The 24,263-nt window shown below is 41.7% G+C and overlaps 1 protein-coding gene across 14 annotated transcripts in view; it reads left to right on the forward strand.

The window, feature by feature from the left end:
* Positions 1-24,263, forward strand: part of LOC110488939 (Rap guanine nucleotide exchange factor (GEF) 2) — a 152,963-nt gene that overhangs the window by 38,215 nt on the left and 90,485 nt on the right. For all 14 annotated transcript variants that reach the window (XM_036943076.1, XM_036943075.1, XM_036943060.1 and 11 more), the window contains exons 2-4: positions 6,333-6,403; positions 6,962-7,018; positions 20,675-20,758. In XM_036943076.1, the coding sequence (XP_036798971.1) occupies positions 6,333-6,403; positions 6,962-7,018; positions 20,675-20,758 (212 nt within the window). The remainder of the gene's footprint in view (positions 1-6,332; positions 6,404-6,961; positions 7,019-20,674; positions 20,759-24,263) is intronic.

The following is a 24,263-nucleotide window of genomic DNA, read 5'->3' on the forward strand; positions in this document are numbered from 1 at the left end:
GTCACTCGCTCTGAGCCTGTTTTTTTTCCCTTGCTCTGCATGGATAACATGGCTTCGAGGGTGGCTGTTGTCGTTGTGTTGCTGGTTCGAGCCCAGGGAGGAGCGAGGAGAGGGATGGAAGCTATACTGTTACACTGGCAGTACTAAAGTGCCTATAAGAACATCCAATAGTCAAAGGTTAATGGAATACAAATGGTATAGAGAGCAATAGTCCTATAATTCCTACAACCTAAAACTTCTTACCTGGGAATATTGAAGACTCATGTTAAAAGGCCCATTCCTCCATGTAGATCTCCTCTGGAGCAGTGATGTTTTGGGGCTGTTGCCTGGCTTATTTAAAAGGTCTTAACCAACAATGTGGTTTTAAGAGAACACTTTAAAAAAAGTAAGAGATAAGAATAACAAATAATTTAAGAATAGCAGTAAATAACAATAGCGGGCCATAGACAGGGTGTGCCGGTACAGAGTCAATGTGCGGGGGCACCGGTGTCGAGGTAATTGAGGTAATATGTACATGTAGGTAGAATTCTTAAAGTGACTATGCATAGATAATAACAGAGTAGCAGCAGTGTAGAAGGGGAGGGGGGGCAATGCAAATAGTCTGGGTAGCCATTTGATTAGGTATTTTGGAGTCTTACCGTAAGACTTAACAGTGAGTGGTCTCTGGCTAGCACCAGAATGTATCCAGGCACAAGACCTTCTCTAACTAATGGACGGCACAGATGCCTCTTCCTCCCGACATGTCATACCCTCCATAGGTTAGGGAGCGGTGGAGGGCAAAGCATAGGCATTGTGTGTTATTTGTCTTGGTACTGTCATCTGAGGCATGCAGTCTTCACCCCTGATTTGACACACAAGATGGCCACCTCTACTGTCATGGTAAGGGGATCTATTGACACTGGGACTTTGCTTGGTGGGATGGATGATCAGATTAGAGGCCTAACCTGGTTAAGGATCAAGGTCGGAAATCAAAATGGCGGCAAACATACTGATAATGGGGTTGTTTTTCTCTCTTTTCCCACCGCGTCACCGATCGCTAGGTTGAGCTATGAACTTGTTGCCACGTCTCATTGCCCTCTGAAGATATGGCGAAATCATCACTCTCAGCCGGTGACAAGTTAGTAATCTGATGCAAATCTAGCACGGCTCTGCTCTGAGTCGCAGGAGATTCATTTATGCTTTTCACAGCTTTTCACCTAAACAGAATCACAATCTCTGTGCGAAGCGTCCCAGATTAAAAAGCCACGTTCTTGACGTGCCTGCCTGCCAGGGATCGGGGACACCGGCATCTTAAGGCGGAGACATGCTAATAGCTCAGGTAACTGGTCGATGACTCATTGTTTTGATGGATTGGAGAACCAGACTAGTTACACAAGGCATGCCAACAGGATGTGGCTCACAGAACTTGATGTTGGCAACAACTTCTCATCAGTGACAGACCCATGCTTTCCCACACGTGGCCTTACTGTTGGTGTATCTCTGTCATGTATGCCCAGTAGTTGAGTGACTGTCTCCTGATATACTTTTGAGGAATACTTTTAAAATACATCCTTTTTTCTTTCCTTCAAGGTGATCACTGATCTGCTAAAGAGATGAATTTGAGAATATTTTGAGAATATTTTACGATGTATTGGAGGCTGCTACTGTTGACTGAATGCTACTATTGACTGAGTGATGGAGATTATGATGGTAACACTGTCTTAACCAATGACAGGAGTGGGTATTATGTAACTTCCCTTTGTAAGGTCAATGCACCCAATGAAGTGCTCATTACACTCATCCCATGGTGAGTTTTATGACATGTTATTGGCCATATCATTTTAATATCCTGTGGAAACCAAAAGCCACATTAACCACAATGGCCTATCCCACATTTAAAATACTCACAGCAATCTCAGATATTGTATCATTATAATATATAGGCTCATATGTTACAACATTGGATGTCTCTTAGGTAAGACAATGAGGTTTAAAATAGTAATAAATCATAATTTGGTGGGTGCTTGTATTATCAGTGGTGATCCTGGAGCGATTAGGGTTAAGTGCCTTGCTTAAGGGCACATTGACAGATTTTTCACCTTGTCTGCTTGGGGATTGGAACTAGAGACCTTTCGGTTACTGGCCCAACATTAACCACTAGACCACCTGCTGTCCTCTTTGTAAGTCCAAGTTTACCTTCCGCACAGGACTTTACCTTCCCCATAGGTCTTTAAGGTTGTGACCCCACCTTTTGATGACTCGCCTACAGTGTCAGTGTGATAAGATGCAGGGTGGTTTGCATTCACGCTGACCCAAATGAATGTACCAAATACTCATTCAGACCATTTGAAAGGAGAGGACAATTAAAGCTCCCTATCTTGTTTGCAGACACATCAGTGGATTTGAGATGAGGTGTGGCTGCCGTTTTAGAATTTAAATGAGGCTTTGTTGTTCGTGTCCTTCCCATTTTATTGAAAGTGAAAGGGAGCGATTTGAGGTCCAGTGGACGATTGCTGACTGGAAGCTCTAAAATGTTTTATGCCAATGTTGTAAATTCTTCACCCTCATGTTATAAGCTTAGTTCCCATCAAAACTTGAATCTAAATGATCATGTTATAGGCCTCCTCTTAACTTGAATCCAGGATCTCAGTGAATGTGCATGGTTTTAGCTAAACATTCATTTCCTCCTGGAACTCTCTCTGCTCAACTGATTGTCATGTCTATCGACACGTTGGCCCATAGCCCTGTTCTGTACCCTACTGCCCATGGAGTTACACAACAAACTATAGATAATGGAGACTGGAGAGGCAGCCTTGGTCATATTGGCCCCCAAAACAAAGAACACAAGGCTATCATTGTTGGCTAATGCCCTAATGTCCTGGGAGGAAATACCTCTGCTAGTTTGCCTACTGTATGGTACACTACACTGCTACTGTCTGACTCCGATCCAGAGGTGTAGTGAAACATTAGATCCCCCTGACCTAAGGAAATAAGCAGGAATTGGATGGTAACAGAGAAAAATGTCCCAGACCCCATAAAGACAAACATCTGGTATTTCAAAAATGTGCTTGAATAGCACTGTTATTAAGGACCCTCATCAAATGCTTGCTTTATTTCTCTTTCGCTGTCTCTCACACACACTTATCAAACTTGACATTGCTTGACTTTTATCCCACTACCCTACCTTGAGTCTATACAGTCATTGCCGTCAATATGCAATACCAGACACCCCCCCCCAGTGTTTTGCGGTTGGCCCCAACATCTCAAACATTATCCAATCCAAAAACACAAAACCGGAAAATGAATGGTAGCATGGTAGCGAGAGGCAGTGGAAAAATGGTGTCCCTCGCATTCTTTCCATGGAGCTAATCTCAAGAGTCAATCTGAAATATTTAAGACCAAAGCCACAATTGATGGGTCTGCATATTTGTCTCTCTCACTGGAGCTCCTGAGTGGCGTAAGAGTGGCGCTCTTTCCCACACTGTGCTATAGTAGGCCTATGGGAAAACACACCAGAAACATGCCACCTAGTGGTCATTCTTGTTAAGGTCTGCTTCCATGTATGGCAATGGGAAATTAGACTTGTGCGCTGGTGTTTGGAATCTTCTTTACAACCCTTCCTTTAGGTTATAGTCTGTTACTGTCGGTGATTGGATAAGTCAAAGCAAGTTTTCCACCTTAGTGTGTTCACCTACCAACCTCTCAAATCTGTGATTAAGCCTACTTTAGGGAAGACTGAAAAATGTCAGCTAAGCTTTCAACAGGGTCTTGTTGTCCCGTGTGAATCCGCATGTTCACGGTTCATTCTATGTAAGCAACATTGAGGCATAACGAGTCCAGATTATCCCTCCCAAAAATGGCAATGGCAGTATTTGTCTTGCTTAAAATCATTGTGTAGCACCTTTTAGTAGTCATATTCTCATATTTTACTAGGCCTACATCTAGTCACAACTATATGTCAATATGTCTTATTTTGGTGTTATCAATTTCTATTCATATCAGCTTGCTGGATAATTTGTTTCAATGTACTGTGCCATTTTATGTTAAAACCCAAATAAATTGTCCTGTCCTTGTACAGTAGATGGTGCCAGAACCTAGCCAGTCTCCAAGCAGAATTATCAGGCCCACACAGTATGCAAATCAGTGAGCGACGTCAGAACCGAACATAAGGCTATAATTTGGCTGGGGATATCACTGCATGATGTAACATGGGTCGAGGTAACCCAGTCTATGGAGCTTTGAAGGCCAACCTAGTTACGTTTTTTTTAGTTCTAATTCAGCCAACGGTCTGAACAGTGTTTTGTATTGCATGAATGTTGTGTATTTTGATGGGACATAGGATATCCAAGATGGGGCCTAACTTTGCATAATAGCCTATAGACCTTGTCTGTTCAATGGGCATACGTTATAAACTCATATGTGTGATTGTTCAAATAATAACTTGCAAGAGATCACATTTCAGCTTTGATCTGCTCAACAGATTTGATCTATGGTCTTGTTTGTAGTAACTCACACTTTGGTACGACCCGCAGGTCATTTTTAACCAAACACCAGCTCCCCTTTCTCAATCTTTGACCTCTAACCTGAGGTGCTTCAAACCGGTTGACCTCTCCATTCATTCCCCTTGGTGTCAGACGGTTTCAGAGCCCAGAGCTGACAAAGTTGAGACAAATGAAAGGAAGCACCACCCGTCCTGTTTCCTTTTTGGTCTCTAAAATGTATCTTTCTTAGATTAGGTGCTTTGCGCAGGCATTTTCTTTGGGCCTCTAAGTATGTTGCCTTGAATGGCAGAGGAGGTGTGTCTGTCTACGTGTCTGTCAGGTTTTTTCTTTATTTTTGACTATTTTCTACATTGTAGAATAATAGTGAAGATGTCAAAACTACAAATTAATACATGGAATTATGTAGTAACCAAAAAATTGTTAAACAAATCTTATATGTATGTATATGAGATTCTTGAAAGTAGCCACCCGTTGCCTTGACAGCTTTGCACACTCTTGGCATTCTCTCAACCAGCTTCATGAGGTCATCACCTTGAATGCACTTAAATGAACATGTGTGCCTTATTAAAGGTTCATTTGTGGAATTTCTTTCCTTAATGTGTTTGAGCCAATCAGTTCTGTTGTAACAAGGCAGGGTTGGTATACAGAAGATAGCCCTATTTGGTAAAAGACCAATTCCATATTTTGGCAAGAACAGCTCAAATAAGTAAAGAGAAACAACAGTCCATTACTTTAAGACATGAAGGTGTCAATCTGGAAAATTTCAAGAACTTTGAACATTTCTTCAAGTGCAGTTGCAAAAACCATCAAGCGCTATGATACAACTGGCTCTCATGAGGACCGCCACAGGTAAGGAAGATCCAGAGTTAACTCTCCTGCAGAGGATAAGTTCATTAGTTACCAGCCTCAGAAATTGCATCCCAAATAAATGCTTCGGAGTTCTAGCAACAGACACATCTCAACATCTACTGTTCAGAGGAGACTGCTTGAGATTTTTGGTTTCAACTGCTGTGTCTTTGTGAGACACAGAGTAGGTGAACGGATGATCTCCGCATGTGTGCTTCCCATGGAGGAGGAGGTGTGATGGTGCTTGCTGGAGACACTGTGATTTATTTAGAATTCAAGAATCACAAACGGCATGGCTACCACAGCATTCTGCAGCGATATGCCATCCGACCTGGTTTGCGCTTAGTGGGACTATCATTTTGTTTTTCAACAGGAAAATGACCCAACACATCTCCAGACTGTAAGGCCTATTTGACCAAGGCGAGTGATGGAGTGCTGCATCAGATGACGTGGCCTCCACAATCACCCAACCTCAACCCAATTGAAATGGTTTGGGTTGAGTTGGATCGCAAAGTGAATTAAAAGCAGCCAACAAGTGCTCAGCATATGTGGGAACTCCTTCAAGACTGTTGGAAAAACATTCCAGGTGAAGCTGGTTGAGAGAATGCCAAGAGCGGGCAAAGCGGTCATCAAGGCAAAGGGTGGCTACTTTGAAGAATCTAAAATACATTTTGATTAGTTTAACACTTTTTTGGTTACTACATGATTCTGTGTTATATCATAGTTTTGGTGTCTTCACTATTATTCTACAATGTAGAAAATGGTAAAAATAAAGAAAAACCCTTGAATGAGTAGGTGTGTCCAAACTTTGACTGGTACTGTATGTATTATGGACAGCACTGGTCATTTTAGAAAGGTTGTTTGGCTCTTAGAACTGCTGACTCTTCATGTCTGTCTGCTGTCAACACGCTGACCTTTTCCCCATGATATTCCAACACCCTGCACCCGGTAAAATCGTAATGTTAAAATGCTAATAAACTGACACATCTCCTCTATTTCACACAGGACCTGGAGATAGTCTACTCCTATCTGCATGGAATGGAGGCCCTGTCTAACCTCCGAGAACACCAGCTGAGGTGAGAGCTCCCACATTGATTCAGATTGATCAAATGAATTACACATGAATTTATACTCGTTAATTACATGGATGGTCTGTGATTAGCAGTTGCACAATACCCTGATGAGACTAAAAGTATTATTAGATGGTAACACCTTAAAGGAATGTTGTTTTCCTCTGTGGTAGCTAGTTTTTAGAAACTTGTTTTTCTCCTGCTTGTTTTGAATCCTTGAGCAACGATAATATGCATGACATGCTCTGGGCTGTTTTTTGGAGTTTGTGTTTTTTGATATCGCTGTTTACTAAGATAAAGTTTCACAAATGCCAAGGCACACAAGTTACTTTTAAAATACTGACATTTCCTTCCTCTTAAAAAGGTAAACTCAGTAGAGAGCTTCTACAAACTCGATAAACTATACTTTAGTGAACTCAACCATCCATCTGTTCTATTGTATTTGTTAACTTTGCTGTCACTGTTGTCTTCTCTCTTCTCTCCTCCCCCCTCTCGCCCCACCCCTCTCCTCCCCCTCTCGCCCCACTCCTCTCCTCTGTCCTTCCTTCCTTTTCTCTCCTACAGGATAATGTGTGAGACAGTGCGCTATGAAAGGCACGAAGCCAATGAAGTGCTCTATTAGTAAGTACCCTTGTGTGTGTATGTAGGTACACATTCTTAATAAATCATGTCTAGATATTCTCTGCTGGAAGCCTTTACACAAGACATGGTCAGTCCAACTTATTGACAAGCTGCGATTATGCCCCGTTAATGACGCGTAGCAAAATTAATGATTTCGAAAACAAATGCCTGTGTGCATCAGCACGGTCACCAGAAACCCTCTGTGCTTCCTAGGCGTGAATCTAAACCACAGAGACCTGCAAGTTCGTCCGGAACAATTCAATTTGGCCTACTTGACAAGTCATTGAGTTGTGGTTGATAACAAAATGCAAGCTTTAATGGCTACCAGAACCTTGTCTTGATGGTTAGTTCCTGGCTAGCTAGGCCATTTGAGGTAAGCCTCTGTGTTGTCTTCCAATTGAGACAGATAAAAAGATAATGGTGTGTCTTGAGAGGGTTGAAACCGCTTGGAGCACGACTGTGTTGTTTTAGTTCTCCCGACTGCGCAGTTTTAGTTCTCCCGACTGCGCAGTTTTAGTTCTCCCGACTGCGTAGTTTTAGTTCTCCCGTTGGCACCGTCCACTCCATTTTTCTACCCCAAGACATCCTGTTATGATTCTAAGAGCCTGAGACCCTCCTGGATATATATACACACACACACACACACACACACACACACACACACTGACTGGAAGACGCACACACTTGACAAGAGGTTTTGCTGTTGTCATCCATATCTGATGAGAAATAATGACCTTTTATAGAAAACCGTGTGCACATGCACGTATAGGTGCAGGAGACGGAAGTTCATCTGATAGACCTTTACGAGATCGGTGTCCCAATATTGGGACGGTTGATGCTAATTTGCGCTAATGTGACTAATAATAATAGTAAATAATATACTTTTATTCAGTAATCTTGCTCTGATTTGTCATCCTGAGGGTCCTAGAGATAAAATGTAGCATAGTTTTGTTTGGTAAAATCTATTTTTATATTCAAATGTAGGAACTGGGTTCTACAGTTTGAACCCCTGCTGTCTCTGGCTCCACACCCACCCCGCCCGGCCATCTAGATGTGTGAAAGTTAGTGTATAAACTAAGGATCCATCATGTATGACGTTCCTGTGAGTGTGTGTGTAAACTTAAATGTTGTATTACCATATCATTTTTGTATGTTACCAATAGTTATGTAGTTGAAAATGTATCAATTGACAAATCAGCACATTTGGGCAGACTTGATACAAAATACTGTGCAGTATTGCAACGCTTGACTGGATCAATCTAAAACTTGGCACACACACTGGTGCCATCTAGTGAGCAAAATCTAAATTGATCTTAAAATGCAATGTTATATTATAGTTTTTCTCTTGCATTTCAAAGATGATGGAACATGTTTGTTATCTTTTACCAGATTTAATGTGTTATATTCTCCTACATTTAATTTCAAATTTCCACAAACTTCAAAGTCAATCAATCAATCAAATTTATTTTATATAGCCCTTCGTACATCAGCTGATATCTCAAAGTGCTGTACAGAAACCCAGCCTAAAACCCCAAACAGCAAGCAATGCAGGTGAAGAAGCACGGTGGCTAGGAAAAACTCCCTAGAAAGGCCAAAACCTAGGAAGAAACCTAGAGAGGAACCAGGCTATGTGGGGTGGCCAGTCCTCTTCTGGCTGTGCCGGGTGGAGATTATAACAAAACATGGTCAAGATGTTCAAATGTTCATAAATGACCAGCATGGTCGAATAATAATAAGGCAGAATAGTTGAAACTGGAGCAGCAGCACAGTCAGGTGGACTGGGGACAGCAAGGAGTCATCATGTCAGGTATTCCTGGGGCATGGTCCTAGGGCTCAGGTCCTCCGAGAGAGAGAAAGAAAGAGAGAATTAGAGAGAGCATATGTGGGATGGCCAGTCCTCTTCTGGCTGTGCCGGGTGGAGATTATAACAGAACATGGCCAAGATGTTCAAATGTTCATAAATGATCAGCATGGTCGAATAATAATAAGGCAGAACAGTTGAAACTGGAGCAGCAGCACAGCCAGGTGGACTGGGGACAGCAAGGAGTCATCATGTCAGGTAGTCCTGGGGCATGGTCCTAGGGCTCAGGTCCTCCGAGAGAGAGAAAGAGAGAAGGAGAGAATTAGAGAACGCACACTTAGATTCACACAGGACACCGAATAGGACAGGAGAAGTACTCCAGATATAACAAACTGACCCTAGCCCCCCGACACATAAACTACTGCAGCATAAATACTGTGTAAAGTGTTTCCTTTCAAATGGTATCAATAATATGCATGTCCTTGCTTCAGGTCCTGAGCTACAGGCAGTTAGATTTGGGTATGTCATTTTTGGTGAAAATTTAAAAAGGTCTGATCCTTAAGAGTTTTTTTAAAGAGGGAACTGATTATAGGACTTGCTTCATTTAGATGAGAGCCAGGATATTCCAGAATGCCCTATAGTCAGATGACACACACACACAGACACACACACACACACACACACACAGAGAGTTTCTCCCATTGGCCAAAAGTAGCGGTGTGGGGATGAGAGGGGGGGGGGGTGGTGTCTGGTACCCTGCTGGTAGCTTAGGGCTAGTGTGACAACACTTTCAGCAGTCTCTTTCTACCCACTGTGTGTGTGTGCACTCGTCTGCCGGTGGTCATGTGTAGTATGTATGCATGCATGAATATTTTGGCCCAGGGTAGGGGATTCCTCTTGTAGACATTCATACTCAGGTTCATACTCTGGTTCTCTTCCTGAATAAGTGCTGGGAGCAGACAGTGGGAAAATAAGATGCAGTCTCTCCCTGTGGAGAATCTGATTTAAGAATCTTTAGCTGTAGTGGTGCCCTTAAGGTAAACACAGTTCCTGAGATGAAAGCATGGACAGCACATTTTGGATGGGGAGGTGAAGGACTCTTAATCATAGACAGCACATTTTGGATAGGGTGATGGACTGTCAATCATAGACAGCACATTTTGGATAGGATGATGGACTGTCAATCATAGACATGCTGTCAATAGTAGACGGCACGTTATGCGTAGGGAGGTGGACAGTCAATTGTTACAAGGCTAAGCAACTCTGATCTTACATCCACTCCAATTCTGTCCAAACCTGAAATCCCAAAGTGAGGTTGATAGTGTGTGTGCTACAGGCGATACACTGCCATCTTAGTACATCAGGTTATAAACCAAGAGTATTACACTTGACAGGAATTGATTATACCCTCCAGCAGTCCTCATCTCCGGGTTTCCCTCTTCCCTGGTGTGTGTGTGTGTGCAGTGCTCAAACCCAGGTCATTGTGTGTGTGTGCCTTGCGTCTCCTGTGTGTGTGCAGAACTCTCACGCAGCTGATGGAAAGTTTTCCCCTCACCAGCTCCAACTCCCAATAGGGTCCTACTGTAATCAGCCGGGAATGTGCCCGCTCGCTTCTGGAAACAAGGTCATCTGATCTGGGAAAAGAACTGGGAGAAATAACATGTCCCATCCAAACAACGCTCAAGGAACATTGCATTTCCATCCTTCTGAATGCGCAGATTTTTGTTTACTATGAGAAACGTCACTCTAATGGAGAAAACACACCGTACTGTTGATTCAATGTGTCAGCTGAGGCTATACTGGCTGATGGCAATGAGTGATGGTCTCTGTTGGAATTGGGGAGTGTCATGTCAGTATTGGGGTTAGCAGTATTCTGTAGTAAAAACCATCATATAAAACACTGCAAACAGTGGAGGCACCTCAGAGGAGGAAGGGGAGGACCATCCTACGCAGTGAATTTGATCAAAATAGTGAATAATACATTTTTATTTATTTTTTAGATATGAATATATTTAGTATAGTTTTATGTCACCAAATAACGGATTTAAACCCTGTTTTGCAATAAAGGTATACAGTAGCCTCAACAGCACTCCGTAGGGTACCACCCTGGTGTAGCCAGAGGACAGCTATTTTCTGTCCTCTGTGTACATTGACTTCAATACAGAACTTAGGAGGCTCATGGTTCTCACCCCCTCCCAAAGACTTACTTTAGTAATTCTAACGACTTCCAGAGGACGTCCTCCAACCCATCAGAGCTCTTGCAGTGTGAACTGACATGTTGTCCATCCAATCAATAGTGACTCAGTGAGATGCTAGTTGAACGGTTTTGAACAACTGAATTTCTTTAAAATTGTATGAACTGTGTGCCGGTGATCAGGGGTGTATTCATTCCGCTAATTCTGTTTTGCGGAACATTTCTTAAATGGAAGCAAACGGAACAGAACGGGGCTGAACCTACCTACATTTGTAAAAAATAACTACCTTGGTTTTGTTGCAAAATGTTAGCAACTGTTTGGACTAATGATTACACCCTAGATCTGCTAGATGCTGGCAAGTGTGCAAGGTGGTATTGAATATGTCACTCACCTTGATTACTCCAATTTGTCTCTGTACATGTGCACCTATGTTATAAACTTTCATTTGTAGGCTAGGTTTTAGCAATCTCATGTGTATAGGGCAAATTTGAGTATCATGTAGTAGATTAAACCTATTGATGTTAGTGAATGGAATCTGAATGACAGTCATCCAATATGCTGTAATAGAAATAAGGCCATCAACTGCCACTAACTTTTGCCTTGCAAAAGTATTCAGACCCCTTGGATTTCTCCACATTTTGTGTTACGAAGTGGGATTCAAATGGACTTGTCATTTTTATCAACAATATACACAAAATACTCTGTCAAAGTGGGCCATTTTAATTGTTTTTTTAAGATTAAGAAAAAATATAACATAGTCGCTGCATTCAAAGTATTCAGCCACCTTTTTCCCGGCAAGATTAAGTTAGTAAATGAGTAAAATTTGGCTTAACAAATCACAAAGTTACATGTACAAAAATAAATGACCCTTCTGTCCCCCAAACAACATCTGTAAGGTCCCTCCATCATGTATTGAATTTCAAGCATCATAAAAGGGGCAGTGATTGGTAGATGTGTAACACTAACAAATCAGACATTCAATATTTCTGTAAGCATGGTCAAGTTACTTATGTTATTAAACCACTAGACAACTCAAAGATAGTTGTCCTTCTGAAGTGAGCTGCAGGGCCGGAATGTAACTGCCCAGGGATGTCACCATGTGGCCATTGGGGATTTTAAAACCGCTACAGAGTTAAATGGCTGTGAAGGGCGAGCTGAGGACGGATCAACATTGTCGTGACTCCCCGATAATATAAATATACAGAATACAAATATTCCAAAACATGTATCTTGTGTGCATCAAGGCACTAACTGCAAACCAACATGGCAAAGGAATACACTTTTTGGCCTACATTTTCAAGCATGGTGGTGGCTGCATCATGATATGAGTATGCTTGACATCAGCAAATACCTTTTCAGGATAAAAAGAAACCGAATGGAGTGCAGCACAGGGAAAATGGTAGAGCAAACCTGCTTCAGTCTGCTTTACACCAAACACTGGGAGAAGAATTCACCTTTCAGCAGGACAATAACCTAAAACACAAAGCCAAATTTCAACTGGAAATGCTTACCAAGATGACCGTGGATGTTCCTGAGTGTCCAAGTTACAGTTTGACTTAATTCTGCTTGAAATACTGTGGCAAGACTTGAAAAATGCTGTTTAGCCATGACCCCTACATCTTGACAGAGCTTGACAAATTTTTTTTACAGAATAATGGGCTAATATTGCACAATCCAGGTGTGCAAAGCTTTTATAGACTTACCCTAGAAGACTCACAGCTGTAATCGATGCAAAAGGTTTTCCTAACATGTATTGACTCAGGAAGCTGAATACTTAAGCAACGACTATTTTATTGATTACAATTTTATTTATATAAAAAATGTATTTTTTTTCCACATTGACAGACTATTTTGTTAGAATTGTTCATAGAAAATTACAAATTCATTTTAATCTCACTTTGTAACACAGAATGTGGTGAAATCCAAGGGGTCTGAATAGTTTTGCAAGGAAAGTATTCAGACCCCTTGACTTTCTCCACATTTTGTTACGTTACAGCCTTATTCTAAAATGGATTAAACATTTTTTTCCCCTCGACAAACTACAGAAGATACCCCTGTTGTGACTTTACTTTCATTAATCTGACTGTTATTTATTTAATCCACTAACTGTTTAAGTTTTACCCGATTTTAAATGAATCCTCTAACAACTAACTCATTAGAAATTTGAGGCACCACGGAAGAGGTTTTTTAAAGAATTACTGTCTCCCAAATTAAATTCTATAAGATATATCTATTACATCGCTAAACAGTCATTTTACTAATCATTACCTCTTATCATAAAATAATTCTGAACAGTCGTAACCTCATGCATCTGCAATAAACCCAGTCTTACTCATGATTCAGTACTACACCAATTGGTTGAATTATTTATTTACTATTATTTAAATAATAACAGGATAACATACACACTTAATACACGAGACAAAGGTCCGTAGCAGACTTTTACAATATGGTGACTTTTTACGCAACGATATGTAGAGGGGAGAGTGAAAAAAAGACACATCGTCGATACATTTCAGAAATATTCTCACATTAATCATATGGTTTGCACACAAACCACCACCCATTTGGAATAATAAATAAATAAACAATCAATTTACGTGTGAGTGCCTTTTTTTGGTCAGAACCAGCCCTCATTAGGAAGATTGTTGACCTTAGAGCGGCAAGCTGGATGGCTCTAATTGTCCAGAAGGGGTCTCCCCTTTCCCATCTTCAACTGTTGTTCACTCTGGAAGATAGCTAGCCAGCCGTGTCAACGGTTCCCGGTGATGAGCGTAGTAGGATCGTCTCACTTATATTCACTTCTCTAGATATTTGACTCACGACAGCTAGTAGCTGTCTAAATGATTGTCTGAGAGGTGCGCTCCTCACCCATACCTCGTGTTGATTATTCAGGATTCGAACCACAATGGTCATGAGCTGCAGCTTGCCGTCTCTCTGGTCTAAAGGAAGGTGAGTTTATTTCTTCACCTCATGTTGAAGTTCCAACCATTTAACCCTAACCCATTTCAAGGGAAGGTGTCTGAATACTTTCTGAATGCACTGTATACTGTAGTTTATCAGACACACCCCTTTGGAAATAGGCTCGTTCTGTCCCCCCACTCCAACATCATTTGATCATCATTTCATAAAGGGTCTCATGAGAACATTGATGTTTATTAAAAAAACTGTTATTCTCCAGCTTCTAACACACCCAGAGACCCTCAGCTTCTCTCCTACCTTACATCCTGTCTGAAGATGAGATGTGGTGTTCGGGCTTGTCATTGCTGAGCGCTTCTCAGACGATTGTTTCTCCCAAAATGCTCATGACCCAGTTCAGTCAAGCTGTCGTGGCGCATAAGACTCTCCTGTCTCCTACTACTTTGTGTTCTGTGCTCCTCTCCTCCTTAGCAATGTGCAAGGGAGCGAGCGCCTCTGCGTGCCAGCGGTTAATAATTGAACATTTTCATTTGGACTGCGAGGGAGGAGATGAGGACGATATAGGGGGGAACAAGTGCATCGGGGGAAAGGAGGGAAAACAGTGAAGGAGAGAAAACGGTGAAGGAGAGAGATGGGGAGAGGGAGGGAAGCAGGATTCACACTGCATCAGTAGTGTGTGCTATACTCAGCCTTATTAGCTCCAGAGTGAAGGTGTGGAGTGGAGGAGGAGGAGGGGGGTGGGGGGGATTGCTTTGTACTTCGTGATGAGAAACTCTCACTCAGTATAATCTCTCACTCTGTCTTTATAAGTGTGTGTGTGTATGAACATACTTGTGCATGTTCACTTGTCTGTTTGTTTGGCCATGCATTCATCCCCATCCGTCCCACCTCTTGATGTGAGTGGGACACAAACCTTTGGCGTGCCATATTTGCCATCGAATGGATTTCCTCCAGACTACCTTTCAGAGCTCTCCGCTGGTGGGACTCGATGAACACACTGACCAATAATTACACACGACTGGCCGATTAGCACTAGATTTAAAGGGAACCCAATGACAAGACAAGCAATTTAATAGCACCTGCAGCATGTACAGGGTGTGCAGCCACGGCAATCTGCTCGGTAGTTAGTGTAAGACAGAATTATGATGATGAAGCAGTTTATTCCTTGTTATAGCATCATTTGGTAGAGACTAGATGAGTAAACTCATAACAAAGTGAAACATGTGGCCATTGAACTTATAGAGAGAGGTATTATATCTTCATTTGTTCACTCTGTTGTCACAGAGAATTTCCCTGCGCCACAGAATTGACATCAATTCACTTCAGTGGTCTTTCTCTTTCGCTCGCTCAAATTCTACAGCACCTGACATAAATGTCCTACTACTGTAGGTCCTATCAAAACTGATTTCCCGTTAGAATGTATTTATTTTTTAATAATCAAATCCTCCTGCTGCAGTATTATTTTACTCCTGCGACAAAAGTTCTCCCATCTCCACAGACTACCTCTGGAGCGCTGTCAGTGACCATCGGCTTTCTCGGCCACCTCCCTGACCAAGACCCTTCTCCCCCGATTGCTCAGTTTGGCCGGGCAGACCGCTCTAGAAAGAGTCTTGGTGGTTCCAAACTTCTTCCATTTAAGAGTGATGGAGGCCACTGTCTTCTTGTGGACATTCAATGCTTCATAAATGTTTTAGTACCCTTTCCGAGATCTGTGCCTCGACACAATCCTGTCTTGGAGCTCTATGGACAATTCCTTCAACCTCGTGGCTTTGTTTTTGTTCTGACATTCACTATCAACTGTGGAACCTTATATAGACAGGTGTGTGCCTTTCCAAATCATGTCCAATCAATTGAATTTACCACAGGTGGACTCAAATCAAGTTGTAGAAACATCTCAAGGATGATCAATGGAAACAGGATGCACATGAGCTCAATTTAGCAAAGGGTCTGAATACTGATGTAAATAAGCTATTTCTGTTTTTTAAACTTGGTTTCGCTTTGCCATTATGGGGCATTGTGTGTTTTAAAATAAGATTGTAACGTAACAAAATGTGGAAAAAGTTTAGTCTGAATTCACCTCATTCCAGGGTTTTTCTTTATTTTCAGTATTTTCTACATTGTAGTTTTGATGTATTCACTATTATTCTATCAAGTAACATATATGGATTTATGTAGTAACCAAAAAACTGTTACACAAATCAAATTATATTTGAGATTTTTAAAAGTAGTCACCCCTTTGCCTTGACGGCTTTGCACAGTTTTGGCATTCTCTCAACCAGCTTCATGAAGTAGTCACCTGGAATGCATTTCAATAAACAGGTGTGCCTTGTTAAGTTAATTTGGAATTTCTTTCCTTAATGCATTTGATCCAATCAGTTCTGACAAGATAGGAGTGGTATACAGAAAACAGCCCTTTTTGGTAAAATACCAAGTCCATATTATGGCAAGAACAGCTCAAATAAGCAAAGAGAAACAATAGTCCATAATTACTTTAAGACATGAAAATCAGTCAGTTGGGAAAATTTCAAGAACTTTGAAAGTTACTTTGAGTGCAATCGCAAAAACCATCAAGCGCTATAATAAAACTGTTTTTCATGAGGACCGCCACGGCAAAGGAAGACCCAGAGTTACCTCTGCTGCAGAGGATAAGTTAATTCGAGTTACCAGCCTCAGAAATTGCAGCCCAAATAAATGCTTCACAGAGTTCAATTAACAGACACATTGCAACCTCAGCCTTTCAGAGGAGACTGCATCAATCAGGCCTTCATTGTCGAATTGCTGCAAAGAAACCACTACCAAAGGACACCATTAATAAGAAGTGACCAGCTTGGGCCAAGAAACATGAGCAATGGACACATTTGTCCTTTCGGTCTGATGAGTCCAAATTGGAGATTTTTGGTTCCAAACGCTGTGTCGTGAGACGTAGAGTAGGTGAACGGATGATCTCCATGTGTCATAATCACCGTGAAGCATGGAGGTGATGGTGTGGGGGTGCTTTGCTGCTAACACTGTCTGTGATTGATTTAGAATTCATGGCACGCTTAACCAGCATGGCTACCACAGCGTTCTGCAGCCATACGCCAGTCCCACTAAGCCCAAACCAGATGGGATATCATTTGTTTTTCAACAGGACAATGACCCAACACACCTCCAGGCTGTGTAAGGGCTATTTGACTAAGAAGGAGAGTGCTGCATTTGATGACCTGGCCTCCACAATCACCCAACCTCAACCCAATTGAGTTGGTTTCGGATGAGTTGGACCGCAGTGAAGTAAAAGCAGCCAACAAGTGCTCAGCATATGTGGGAACTCCTTCAGGACTGTTGGAAATGCATTCCAGGCGAAGCTGGTTGAGAGAATACCAAGTGTGTTCAAAGGGTGGCTACTTTGAAGAATCAAAAATAAAATGTATTTTGATTTGTGTAACGCTTTAATTTGGTTACTACATGATTCCATGTGTTATTTCATTGTTTTGATGTCTTCGCTATTATTCTACAATATAACAATTTTAAATACCTTGGAATGAGTAGGTGTCCAAACTTTTGACTGTTATACTGTTTGTGTGTGTGTGTACATACAGTATATACATAGTGTATATATACTACACACTACCGTTCAAAAGTTTGATGTCGTTTAGACATTTTACTTGTTTTTGAAAGAAAAGCATAACATTTTTGGTCCAAATTGATCAGAAATAGTGTTGACATGTTATTATTGTAAGTGACTATTGTAGCTGGAAACGGCTGATTTTTAATGGAATATCAACGTAGGCGTACAGAGGCCCATTTATCATAAACCATCACTCGTGTTCCAATGGGACCTTGTGTTGGCTAATCCAAGTTCATCATTTTAAGAAGCTAATTGAGCTTTAGAAACCCCTTTTGCAATTAGTTAGCACAGCTGAAAACAGTTTAAAGAAGCAATAAAACAGGCCTTCTTTAGACTAATTGAGTATCTGGAGCATCGGCATTTGGTTTCGATTACAGGCTCAAAATGTCCAAAAACCAAGTACTTTATTCTGAAACTCGTCAGTTTATTCTTGTTCTGAGAAATGAAGGATATTCCTTTCGAGAAATTGCCAAGAAACTGATTATCTCGTTGTTTATAATCAATCCTCAAGGTGTTTTTCAAATATCTATTCGATAATATATCAACCGGGACTGGTGGCTTCTTAGTAGGATAGAGAGAAACAATGGCCGCATTTGTCATTTACGCACCAAACACTATGAGAGACTTCAGCTGACCACTGACGCAATGTTGACGTTCAGGCTCATTTTTCAAAATAAAAGCCTGAAACTATGTATTGTGACACTAGACCCATTAGGGAAGCCATAGAAAAAAGGAATCTGGTTGATAGCCCATTCACTGCTCAATAGGGACGCAACATCAGTTCTGTTATACTCACAGACAATATTTTTACAGTTTTGGAAACTTTAGAGTGTTTTCTATCATAAGCAGTCAATTATATGCATATTTTACCATCTTGTTCTGACGAAATATCCCGTTTACTACGGGAACGTTATTTTTCCAAAAATGAAAATACTGCCCCCTAGTCACAAAAGGTTAATGGACACAAATGTGCTTTTCTTTCAAAAACAAGAACATTTCTAAGTGACCTCATACTTTTTAAAGTGTGTGTAAACTCAACAAAAAATGAAATGTTCTATCACTGTCAACTGCTTTTTATTTTCAGCAAACTTAATATGTAAATATTTGTATGAACATAAGATTTAACAACTGAGACAAACTGAACAAGTTCTACAGACATGTGACTAACAAATTTAATAATGTGTCCCTGAACAAAGGGAGATGCATGAAGTACTGCTGTGCATCTCCTCCTCATGGACTGCACCAGATTTGCCAGTTCTTGCTATGAGATGTTACCCCACTCTTCCACCAAGGCACCTGCAATTTCTCGGGCATTTCTGGGGAGAAATGGCCCTAACCCTCACTCTGATCCAACAGGTCCCAGACGTGCTCAATGGGATTGAGATCCGGGCTCTTCGCTGGCCATGGCAGAACACTGACATTCCTGTCTTGCTGGAAAGCACTCACAGAACAAGCGGTATGGCTGGTGGCATTGTCATGCTGGATGGTCATGTCAGGATGAGCCCGCAGGAAGGGTACCACATGAGGGAGGAGGATGTTTTCCTTGTAATGCACAGCGTTGAAATTGCCTGCAATGACGACAAGCTCAGTCCGATGATGCTGTGACACACTGCCTCAGACCATGATGAACCCTCCACCTCCAAATCAATCCTGCTCCAGAGTACAGGCTTTGGTGTAACGCTCATTCCTTCGACGATAAACGCAAATCCGACCATCACACCCAGTGAGACAAAACCACATCCGTGAAGAGCACTTTTTGCCAGTCCTGTCTGGTCCAGCGACGGTGGGTTTGTGCCCATAGGCGCCATTGTTTCTGGTGATGTCTGGTGAGGACTTACCTTACAAAAGTCCTACAAGACCTCAGTCCAGCCTCTCTCAGCCTATTGCGGACAGTCTGAGCACTGATGGAGGGACTCTGCGTTCCTGGTGTAACTCAGGCGTCAGTTGCCATCCTGTACCTGTCCCGCAGGTGTGATGTTCGGATGTATCGATCCTGTGCATGTCTCGTTACACGTGGTCTGCCACTGCGAGGACAATCAGCTGTCCATCCTGTCTCCCTGTAGCGCTGTGTTAGGCGTCTCACAGTACGGACATTGCAATGTATAAAGTCCAGGTTATTTCCTTGAGACATTTCGGCTGGGGGGAGAATATACACGGCCGTAACAGTTACTTAAGAAAATGATCTCTGAAGGTAATGTAATCGGCATTAGATGGTGAGGTATTCCAGATCGGGAGACCAAAAGTTCCTGTACGTTACCATAATCACACCACAAGAAGTCAATCATGAAACGTACACCTCCAGTTTTCTTTTCCAATGAGAGTTATCGGGGAACCCCACTGGCTGAATGGTCAGAGACTGTAGTTCCTGAGAGAGCCATGATTCCATAAAACAGAATGTTAGTCTGGAAGGAAATATTAGCGAGCAATATACTCGGAAGCGGTGGAGGTTATGCATACCTCCTGAGTCTGACTAGAAGCCCACTCTTTATTCCTATTCTCCTGCGGCGGTGTTTTGGAGCAGCCCCCGGGATGAATGGAACTGCCTCGGGGTGTTCAAACAAAGGGTCCAATTTAGGAAAATCACATTTCTGGTTGAAATGCTGTAGAGTGATTGCCGATCTTATAGCCACCAATTAATTTTGGCTGTTAATAATGCAAGAAACATTCTGAGCAAGTAATGTATGAAATAACACGCACACAAAACATACTGCAAAGTTGACTCTGAGCTATGTGTCGGTACTGGTATTTCCTCCTAGATCTGTACTATCAATGGGCTGTTTTCTGTTAGATCAATTTGAATAGAGAACCATGGCTTGCCAAGAAAACTATCAGAAAACCCTCTCAATGGACTGTTGAATCCTCCCTCATTGTACTGTAGTCCTCTGCTGCTGCTTTCAGCTACTTTAAACAGCAAATCTGACATTATCGTCACTGGAATTGCCACCTAGGGAGTTTTCTATTCGGAAGTTGGAAAACTTTGTGTGTGTCATCCTCTCTGTTGTACTGCTCAGGGTTAGTGTGAGTTCGTCTGTGACGTGTATTACGCTGTCTGTGTTTTCACTTGGGTGTGTGTGCAGGTACGAATTTGAATTTGCGATTCACCAGTTCAATTCTCTCTGTTTTCTCTTTCACAGCCCGGATGACATCGGAAGCTGCTGGTATATCCTACTGTCCGGGTCTGTCTTCATCAAGGAGTCCATGTTCCTGCCAAGAAGCAGGTACGAATAACAGCAAGTTGGGACTGGATTTGATCAAATTGTCGACCATTTTGTAATCACTTTTTTGACCCAAGGGTGTCTTATATCAGAGTAGGACTATATGTGCATTGGACTACAGACACTACAGGTGCAGACAAGTGAATAAAACTATGATTAATGTCACCGACTGAAATGTTAGGCTCACTGACTGAATTATTTGTCTCCCTGTCTAAAATGTTAGTCTCAATAAACGCAGTGATGAAATCCAGTCTTGCATACGGGATTCGCTTTCCCTACTGTGGGTGTCTTGAAACAATGCTCCTTTATGTAAAAAAATGTCAATACGAAGCACTGTGACTTAAGAAGCTTAGCTCTAATTATTCTGTCATATCTCAGGGTCAGTAACACTCATAACTCATATGCATGTCTGGAGCATCGTTGCCACAGGCCCGCGTTCCACTCCACCTGAAAAATGCCAAGAATCGGACAGCCGCTACCCACGCTCAAAATGTACCTTTCCCCTTTCCAAGGTGAAAGTGTGTCTCCTTGAGAGGGATTTGAGGATATTGGCAGATTAGACTTTAATGCTTGAGAGGAACCCACTAGGGAGAATGGGTCTGAAACTGTTTGCTCAGCGTATGATGCAGGCACACAGGGAGGCACTTAGTTGTGCAGGAGGAGCTATATGGGTTTAATATTAGCCCACTTAGTTGTGCCGGAGGAGCTATATGGGTTTAATATTAGCCCACTTAGTTGTGCAGGAGGAGCTAAATGGGTTTAATATTAGCCCACTTAGTTGTGCAGGAGGAGCTATATGGGTTTAATATTAGCCCACTTAGTTGTGCCGGAGGAGCTATATGGGTTTAATATTAGCCCACTTAGTTGTGCAGGAGGAGCTAAATGGGTTTAATATTAGCCCACTTAGTTGTGCAGGAGGAGCTATATGGGTTTAATATTAGCCCACTTAGTTGTGCCGGAGGAGCTAAATGGGTTTAATATTAGCCCACTTAGTTGTGCAGGAGGAGCTATATGGGTTTAATATTAGCCCACTTAGTTGTGCCGGAGGAGCTATATGGGTTTAATATTAGCCCACTTAGTTGTGCAGGAGGAGCTAAATGGGTTTAATATTAGCCCACTTAGTTGTGCAGGAGGAGCTAAATGGGTTTAATATTCACCCATTTGTTTTTGGAATAATGCACAGTACACTGTGACAGATAATCATATCACCTGTGATGTTTCAGCCCAATCTTTACAATACATGAAGGGAAAGATAATGTACAGTTGAAGTCGGAAGTTTACATACACTTGGGTTGGAGTCATTAAAACTCGTTTTTCAGCCACTCCACAAATTTCTGGTTAACAAACTATAGTTTTAGCAAGTGGGTTAAGACATCTACTTTGTGCACGACACAAGTCATTTTTCCAACAATTGTTTACAGTCAGATTATTTGACTTATAATTCACTATCACAGTTCCAGTGGGTCAGAAGTTTACAAACACTAAATTGACTGTGCTTTGAAACAGCTTGGAAAATTCCAGATAATGATGTTATGGCTTTAGAAGCTTCTGATAGGCTAATTGACATAATTTGAGTCAATTGGAGGTGTGCCTGTGAATGTATTTCAAGGCCTACCTTCACTCATTGCCTCTGCATGGGAAAATCAAAAGAAATCAGCCAAGACCTCAGAAAAACAATTGTAGACCTCCACAAGTCTGGTTCATCCTTGGGAGCAATTTCCAAACGCCTGAAGGTACCATGTTCATCTGTACAAACAATAGTACACAAGTATAAACACCATGAGACCACGCAGCCTTCATAGCGTTCAGGAAGGAGACGCGTTCTGTCTCTTAGAGATGAACATACTGTGGTGCGAAAAGTGCAAATCAATCCCAGAACAGCAGCAAAGGACCCTGTGAAGATGCTGGAGGAAACGGGTACGAAAGTATCTATCTACATCCACTGTAAAACAAGCCCCTATATCCGTGTAACCTGAAAGGCCACTCAGCAAGGAATAAGTCACTGCTCCAAAACCGCCATAAAAAGCCAGACTACGGTTTGCAACTACACATGGGGACATCCGTTAGGAAGTTAAAGCTTGGTCGCAAATGGGATCTTCCAAATGGACAATGACACCAAGCATACTTTCAAAGTTGTGGCACAATGGCTTACGGACAAAGAAGTCAAGTTATTGGAGTGGCCATCACAAAGCCCTGACCTCAAACCTATAGGACATTTGTGGGCAGAACTGAAAAAGCTTGTGCGCGAGCAAGGAGGCCTACAAACCTGACTCAGTTACACCAGCTCTGTCAGGAGGAATGGGACAAAATTCACCCAACTTATTGTGGGAAGCTTGTGGAAGGCTACCTAAAACGTTTGACCCAAGTTAAACACTTTGGGGCCAATGCTACCAAATACTAATTGTGTATGTAAACTTCTGACCCACTGGGGATGTGGTGAAATTCATAAAAGCTGAAATAGAATGATTTCTCTACTATTATTCTGACATTTCACATTCTTAAAATAAAGTGGTAATCCTAACTGACCTAAAACAGGGAATTTTTCCTAGGATTAACCTCTCTAGGCTAGGGGGTGGCATTTTCACATCCGGATGAGAAGCGTGCCCAAAGTAAACTACCTGCTACTCAGGCCCAGAAGCTAGGATTATTAGTAGATTTGGATAGAAAACTGTTTGGATAATGTCTGAGTATAACAGAAGTTATTTGGCAGGCGAAACCCAGAGACAAACCATCCAGGAAAACATTGTTTTGAGGTCACTCTCTTTTCAATGGGTTTTGATGGGGATCTAGATTTCTAAGGCACTTGCTTGCAGTTCCTATCACTTCCAGTCTTTAGAAATTGGTTGATGTTTTTCCTTTGAGAAATGAAGAAGTAGGGCTGTTCAGAATGAGGGTTGAGTCTAGTGTACTGTTTGTTAGGGGCGAGCGACCTGAAAGCTCGCTACACTTAGTTTTTGTCCGCTGTTGAACGCAGTTTATCCCTTCTTAAATTTTATTGATTATTTACGTAAAAAAATACCTAAAGTTGTATTAGGTAAGTTGTTTGAAATGTTTGGACAAAGATTACAGGTAACTTATTAGATATTTTGTAGTCATGTTGCGTGAGTTTGAACCAGTGTTTTTCTGGATTATTGATCATATATATATATATATATATATATATATATATACTGCTCAAAAAATAAAGGGAACACTAAAATAACACATCATAGATCTGAATGAATGAAATATTCTTAAATACTTTTTTCTTTACATAGTTGAATGTGCTGACAACAAAATCACACAAATGATCAATGGAAATCTAATTTATCAACCCATGGAGGTCTGGATTTGGAGTCACACTCAAAATTAAAGTGGAAAACCACACTACAGGCTGATCCAACTTTGATGTAATGTCCTGGAAAAACAAGTCAAAATGAGGCTCAGTAGTGTGTGTGGCCTCCACGTGCCTGTATGACCTCCCTACAATGCCTGGGCATGCTCCTGATGAGGTGGCGGATGGTCTCCT

This window comes from Oncorhynchus mykiss, chromosome 14 (assembly GCF_013265735.2).
Source record: "Oncorhynchus mykiss isolate Arlee chromosome 14, USDA_OmykA_1.1, whole genome shotgun sequence".
Classification (NCBI taxonomy): domain Eukaryota; kingdom Metazoa; phylum Chordata; class Actinopteri; order Salmoniformes; family Salmonidae; genus Oncorhynchus; species Oncorhynchus mykiss.